At 49.6% G+C, this 7,649-nt stretch overlaps 1 protein-coding gene across 1 annotated transcript; it reads left to right on the top strand.

The window, feature by feature from the left end:
• The first annotated feature begins 5,003 nt into the window (after positions 1-5,003).
• On the top strand, positions 5,004-7,272 carry LOC127333308 (AAA-ATPase At3g50940-like). Its single transcript, XM_051359693.2, has 2 exons — positions 5,004-6,493; positions 6,592-7,272. The coding sequence occupies exons 1-2, from the start codon at positions 5,264-5,266 to the stop codon at positions 7,000-7,002; spliced, it is 1,641 nt and encodes a 546-aa protein (XP_051215653.1). The 5' UTR covers positions 5,004-5,263; the 3' UTR covers positions 7,003-7,272.
• The last annotated feature ends 377 nt before the right edge of the window (positions 7,273-7,649 follow it).

Genomic DNA, 7,649 nt, shown 5'->3' with positions numbered 1-7,649 from the left:
GCTTTTGCAGCCCTACACGGTGAATTAGTGTTCGTTATCTTGCCAGAGAGTAATTCAGAATAGCATAGTGAAGAGCTTATATTTATATTCCTTTATGATAACATTGTTGAGAGTGTCCACTAGTGAAACTATGATCCCTAGGCCTTGTTTCTAAGCATTGAAACACCGTTTCCAACAAGTTCTGTTACATGTTTGCTTGCTGCCATTTTTATTTCAGATTGCAATTACTACTTACAATCATCCATATTACTTGTATTTCACTATCTCTTCGCCGAACTAATGCACATATACATCTGACAAGTGTATTAGGTGTGTTGGGGACACAAGAGACTTCTTGTATCGTAATTGCAGGGTTTCCTGAGAGGGATATCTTTGACCTCTACCTCCCTGAGTTCGATAAACCTTGGGTGATTCACTTAAGGGAAACTTGCTGCTGTTCTACAAACCTCTGCTCTTGGAGGCCCAACACTGTCTACTGGAATAGAAGCGTGCGTAGACATCAGGCTATTTTCTGGCGCCGTTGCCGGGGAGGTAAGGTAAAAGATATTCACATCCTCCGACTACTAAGCTATTTCCTAGCACTGTTGCCGGTGTGTGAGTGCTCGAAGCTATTTCCTTTAGATCCTGCAATTGCATCTTTTTGTTTCTTGTTTTTATTTCACTAGTTAGGCTTAATGGAAAACAAAAAAATATTAGAGATCTTTACAGTATTTATCTTGAGTTAGGACATGAGGTGTTTGAAGAGAAAACTAAAAAACCTATGAAACTTTATATGCATGCTAATGGCAATGTTATTAGTATGAATGCTTTGAACACCATTTAGCAAGACAACACGACGAGTACCCGTTCATAAAATTTAATCGATCCACTTAATCTATTTATATCCAAATCATATGCTTTCAGAATCTTGAAAATGGGTAAGTGATCAATTTTGTCAAAATCATTTTAAAAATCTAATCCTAGAACCAAGATTTATCTTTTTGATTGGTGACACTGCTGAATATATTACTTTGCCCACACCAAACAATCTTGGATACATCTTTTTTTAAATTAATATTCACAATATCCAAAATGATCTTATGCAACCTGTTTGCCAGCCGACTTGTGATGATCTTTAGCATACACTTGATAAGAGAAATGGGTCGAAAGTCACTAGGATTTATAGGTGAAAACCAAATTGGAATCAAACTTATGAAAAGAACAACTAATGCTCACCAAAGCCACATTTTCATCATAGAAATATCTTATCTCAATTTTTTGCAATCATTTCCAATATTGTTCCAACAAAGCTTGCTAAACTCATTATTATTAGCTATCTTGCCCTAGAGATTTCTCATAAATTTAGTAAGGTTTTTTTACCATTGCATAAATTTCTTAATGTGTAAAAGGTATTTCCAACTCAGCACAAAGAAATTCATCGATATTATTTCCAAAGAGCTCATGAAAATTAAGGGCATTTTTGGATTGCGCCCACACACACACCCTTCCAAAGGGGAGGGGCCAATAAATTGGCGAATGTTTTCGCGGCCGTTGCTTTTCCTAGTCATTGTCGCAAAAACTGAATAACTGGCCCAAAAAATGGTGCGATTCCAATATTTTGGCTTCAATCTAAACCGATGCTCACACCCTCAGTCAACACCAACACATTGGTCGGGTGGTACTTGGCTGATATCCAAACATGCCCCAGATGACATAGATGGATTATCATACAATACCATTCCACATTTAAATGCATTGTAGAAAATGGTTGGCTTTGCTTTATGATCATTGACTTCCACATGATCGTAATGTTAAGAAATGTAATTATGCCTATAGTTGATTGTGGATTTTTATGTGGAATAATAAACAAGTTCCTTCCGAGAGGCACTTTGCATCATGGTCCAAAACCTTTTATCATCAACATCTGCCTTTTTTCCATATAGGGATCCTTGGGGTGTCGTGGATGTTTGATCATGTTCAAAAATGGTGCAGTTGGTGGAGCACTACCATCAGAACAATTGCAACCATTAGTGATGGTGAACGACCAACGCTGATTCTACGATCTTGAGCGAAGGCCCCACTTCCTGGTATTACATGAGTGCTCAATATCCCCTCCAACCACCACCTATGTCCCCTCATGAACCCACCGAGTCCCAATAATGATGACCCATATTCATCGACTTGTGCCTCTGGACAAAGGTAAATAATCCCCATACTCAATCGAGTGTAGAGCCGCATGAACACCATGAAGAATCTCTCCACTTACCACTACGAGAGAATTTCTCGCTCATACGACCACCTCGTCGCCTGTTAAGACATCGATCGATGTCACATTGTTGCTAGCCTACTAAGGGAGTTCCGAAGGGTGAGTCACGTCTCCAAGCCGCCTTCATAAAGATCCCTCATTCTCTACTAATATCGTATGTTATCACGAGAGGAGGTCATTCGATTGTTCACAGGGGCATAAACACACTCCCTTTGCCCCTCCCGCCCAGCCTTCCCTTCCTAGTGCCCTTGCCCAACTCAGCACAAACCCTAGAGTTGCTACCACAACAAGTTTTTGGCATGAGATTGTCCGACCCATGAGTGAGCTCTACGTGATACGTGGTCAGTCACCACCATACACTCCACTAAGATCGTGTCACCATGGTGTTGTTCAAGCTAGACCATCTGGCATTGTGTCGCCATAGTGATGTTCTTTACAGTGCTGGTATGCACATAGATACCCCTCCGTGCCTTGACAATGATCCTAGGGTGCACCGGTCCAAAAGGGGTGAACTTTTGTGTCACCATGATTTGCAGGGCCTCCTTCCCGATGTGCATGTACGCCTCTGACTTCAAATCGAAGTCTCACACGAACGCATGTGCTCCTGGCTTCGACCTATATGCACATGGAGTGTTCCATACCAATTGATGGGTGTTCCATGCGTCTTCACTTTCAGTGCAACCATCAGAGTGCATGTTGTCTATGAAGACGTATGAGACATCATATTTGGAATTCTGAGTTTACTCGATGCGACCTAGGTTGCCGGCTAGGGTGTACCTGCCATGGTCAGTGAGATCTCATGTAATGCGCTAGTTTCTAGTAATGTGAGTCACCGCTGGAAGATGTTGATCTGTAGCATGTTCAACCGAAATTGGTTTTGTGTGTGTGGTGATGTTCACACCAAAATCGTGCACACGATGGGCTGTGTGCCTAGTGATCATTTAATTTTCAGCAACAATCCTTGGGAGGTGTGGGCGGAAGTATAAGATGACTTTGTATTGGTGGTGCTCTTCGAGCATTGAGTCTTGATTCCTCGAGTGGGAGCCCTACATCTGACCTTTTTAAGTTCTACCTTACAACGGTGGACTTCCAATTGTTGCTTGTTGAAGGCATTGTGTGGAGACATCTCGAACTTTCAGTGAGGTGAAAACCAACGATTTAATTTTGTTGGTTGGATTGAGCGACGACGAAGCTTACATTGTTGACTTACTAGATGCCTCACTTGTGCACCATTGTCAATGGCGCTGGCTGTTTCTTGCTACAAGACTCTCATTGCTCTGATGGGGCTATGTTCTTTCATTTTTTGTGTTGTCTTTCTTGATAATTTGGACGCGCATTCTTGATGCATTGACTTGCTGTTGACGCCACCTCGTTGCAAAAACTAAGTTTAATTGGTGTCACCTTGATACTAATATGCTATTACTAAGCTTTATCTAAAAAGCCTCTGATTTTTCTAGCATTGCAATATATGTAGAACAAAGTATATTGTCTAATGTATATTGAGTTCGTCATCTAACTCTTCACGCCTTTTCTCTTATTACAAGGACATTAGTGGCAAATTCCTGGAATCTGTTGGAGAATGTGGAAATTATAGTGAGGAAATCTTTTGACGAGCCGTCTCACGCAGTAAACATGAGGGATGGATGGGAGATGCTCTCACACAGTAAACATGCATTTAATTTTGGAAAATCATTCTAATCAGCCGGAGGCTGCGGGCCTAGCAAACCTCCGGGTCGACCGCGCGACGCGTGTCCCCGAACGTGTCCAGCAAACGACCAACATGGGAGGCAGCAAAGTAGGGCCCACAAGCAACCTTATCTCATCTTCCACACGGCTTTCTCCTTCCTCTGATCTATGTGCCGTTCCCCTTTCTCCTCTACTCCAATACTTCACCTAGCTGCGCACCCGCGTCCCACGGTGGCCATGGCCTTCCCCTGCCGTTGCTGCAAGGGCTACCATGCGGATGCGGAACCCGAGCTCGCCGGGCGTCTATGACGCAGCAGCAAGAAGAGGGAGACGACGCCTCGGCGGTCGTTGATGCTACATCAAGATGGAGGCAGCGCTGCATCGATGCGGCGAGGCCAGGCCGTCGGTGCTGCAACAGCAATCCGGCGTTGCTTCGAGCGGCGGCGGATGAGCTGCATACGCCATGTGGTGGTGCTACGAAGAAAGGGCGGCAGTGCTACCGGTCGACGATGACGGTGCTACCGGCCAAAATCAGGATGCTTCAAGCAAAGTCCGGAGGTGCTAGTAGCACCGGCGACGGTTGGTGGCAGCACCTACGATGGCGGCTCGCAGCACCTCGGGTGGCCCATGGTAGCATCGGCGGTGACCTGTGGTAGCAGCAACGAGTGCATGCCGGTGTTGCGAAGATTGTCCGACCGAGCTGCAATGGCTGGTTGTCAATGCTACAAAGCCGGGCGTGGCTGCTAGCAACCCCCGGCGGCGGTGTTGCTGACGGCGGGAGCATTTGCTACCAATGGTGGGTGATGGTGCTGCCATATCCAAGTGAAAGTGCTACTACCGCCCGGCGGCGGTGATGCTGATGCTTGGCGGCGGTGCGCTGCCGGCGATTGGCGGGCGGTGCTTCAAGCGGTCAATGGTGGTGCTGTGAGCGGTTGGCGGGGTTGCTACTGGACGGGGTCGTCTGTGCTGCAGGGAGTCACGGTGGTGCGCCGGCGGTGGGCGGCGAAGCCCTTGATAGCGGGCTGCCAGCGGGGACGGTCGGAGGAGAAGCTAGGAGGGAGGCGCTAGCACGGTCTTGCCATGGAGCTTTTCGGAAAGGAACATGGGAGAGCTTCTCGTGCGGTCAGTGGGAGGAAGGTGAGGCAAAGGACACGTGTCGACCGCGAGAGTCGGAGGTTCGGAGGGTTTGATCCTCCGAAGGATTATCAGCATGACCCTTTAATTTTCGTAAAGTAAAACATCCATTTATAGTTTGACGAGTCAAGCTTATGGTTCCAACTTCCAACACGTAGCCGCACTGCGAAAAAGCACGTCTGACTTGATGCCATCGCCATGGCATGCAGCCGTAAAAGCAAACAACTTCACTCGCACAGCCGAGCTTCAAATCAAACCAAACCAAGGAAGGAGGAAAGCCCCAAGCAGAAACCAAGAAAGGCGCAGATGGATCTCTTACCATCCAGCGCGGGTGCCTATGGCGGAAAGGCGACGGAGGCGTACAGGAAGGCGCTGAGCTCGGCGGCCTCCGCGGCCGCGTACGCCGTGCTGGCGCGGAGCATGGCACGGGAGCTCCTCCCCGAAGAGCTGCGCGCCGCGGTGCGCTGGGGCGCGTCCCTGCTCCGCGCACGGTTCGGCTTCGGCGCCAAGGAGTGGCGCACGCTCGTGGTGCGGAGCCAGACCGGCGGCGGCAGCGGTCGCGAGGAGAATCTCCTGTTCGACGCAGCAAGGACGTACCTGTCCACCAGGCTCGATCCGCGCGCCATGCGCCGTCTCGGGCTCACGCTCTGCACGGCCAGGGACGAAGGCGGCCTGAGAAGCTGGACGAAGCGCCTGTTCCTCGAGCCCGGGGACTCCACCGTCGACGTCTTCGACGGCGTCGAGTTCACGTGGACGTCCGTCGAGAAGAGCAACGGCGGGGGAGGAGGAAAGAAGTGCGCAGGTAACGGGGAGTCCGGCATCGGCGGCGACCGCGAGTTCGTGCTGATGCTCAGCTTCGAGGCGGAGCACACGGACATGGCCATGGAGAGGTACGTGCCCTTCGTCATGACCTCGGCCGAGGAGACGAGGCAGCGGGAGCGATCGCTCAGGATCTGCCTCAACGAGGGGCGGAAGTGGTTCAGCCTGAAGCACCACCACCCTGCCACCTTTGACACGCTTGCCATGGACCCGACGCTCAAGCAGTCCATCGTCGCCGACCTCGACCTGTTCGCCAACCGGAGGGACCACTACCGGCGGATCGGCAAGGCGTGGAAGCGCGGCTACCTCCTCTACGGTCCGCCCGGCACCGGCAAGTCTAGCATGGTCGCCGCCATGGCCAACCACCTCCGCTACGACATCTACGACCTCGACCTCTCCCACGTGGAGAGCACGATGCTGCAGTGGCTGCTCATCACCATGTCCGACAAGTCCATCCTCGTCATCGAGGACATCGACTGCTGCTGCGATGCCATGTCGAGGGCAGTGGACGGCAAGGAGAGCAAGACGCCGGCGCTGATTGGCGACAAAGACGGCGGTGTCTCATCAGACATCATGGAAGTTCCGCCGCCGCGCGCGCGCAATACTGAGGTAATTCCGAACGTTTTCACCCCATTGCTCTCAGCATCAACATATTTCATACATTTCTCAATGCCGATATGTCCATGTATGTGTGCTCGGAACCTCAGATTACCCTGTCCGGGCTGCTCAACTTCATCGACGGGCTGTGGTCGACGAGCGGCGAGGAGCGCATCATCGTCCTCACCACCAACTACAAGGAACGCCTGGATCCAGCGCTGCTGCGGCCGGGGCGCATGGACATGCACATCTACATGGGCTTCTGCTGCTGGGAGGCGTTTAAGACGCTCGCCCGGAACTACTTCGTCGTCGACGACCACCCCCTGTTCCCGGAGATACAGGAACTGCTTGCGGCGGTGCAGGTGACGCCGGCCGAGGTGTCCGAGATGCTGCTGAGGACCAATGACCCCGACGTCGCGCTCCGAGGCCTCACAGAGTTCCTCAAAGAGAAGAAGCAGGAACAGAGTAACATGGAGAGTACGGATGAAGATAAGCTCCAGGGAAAGCATCAAGTCAAGTAACTCAATTAGCTCACATCAAGAACTAGCTAGTCTCGGAACGAGATGATCTGTCTACTACTTGGTTTGCAAATGTCTTGCAGTCACATTGTCACGTTGCTGCAAGATTATTAGTTGTCACAATGCTCTTTTGATCGTTTTCTGATTGTAGTGTCAAGCAGGCAATTTGGGGATTGCCTAGTTCATTACAACGTCTCCTGATGCTTTAGCTTGGTATCTGATTTGACTCTTGTCGGAAAGCTCCAGTCTTAATCAAAGAAACAATTTCACCTATGTGACTATGTCTTTAACGGGATCTTCTTTCTAATAGGGGGCCGTGTACTTTGGGATGGGAAAATGAGAATGGAAGTTGGAGTGAGAAGTGACAACCGGCTCAGGTTGGTACTGGTTCTAAGATTATTGTTCCAAGATTTGTACCGGTGGGTCTCACCCTATCTTATCTCTTCCCATAAGTCCGGCCCACTAGGGAAACTTAGGGTTGGGGGAGGGGGTGCGGGGTTGTCTGCGCTAGATATGAATAAGGGCCACTTCTTTTCAGCTTCTTCAGCGGCTTCTGGAAGAAGCTTCTCCCCACCAGCTTCTCCCAGAAGCCCGAACCTCAAATATGTTCTGGCTTATAATCTTATTTAGCCCAAACTAGAATATAAGCC

Source organism: Lolium perenne, chromosome 2, assembly GCF_019359855.2.
Source record: "Lolium perenne isolate Kyuss_39 chromosome 2, Kyuss_2.0, whole genome shotgun sequence".
Taxonomy (NCBI): Eukaryota; Viridiplantae; Streptophyta; class Magnoliopsida; order Poales; family Poaceae; genus Lolium; species Lolium perenne.
The sequence above is the reverse complement of the archived record's forward strand: the minus strand, read 5'-3'. Positions and strand labels throughout refer to the sequence as shown.

What these genes read in the sequence shown, in the direction of transcription:
- LOC127333308 (XM_051359693.2), top strand. Translation starts at nt 5,264, where the DNA reads ATGGCATGCAGCCGTAAAAGCAAACAACTTCACTCGCACAGCCGAGCT. An exon ending in CGCGCGCGCGCAATACTGAG is followed by an intron (nt 6,494 to 6,591) that starts GTAATTCCGAAC and finishes TCGGAACCTCAG; the next exon opens with ATTACCCTGTCCGGGCTGCT.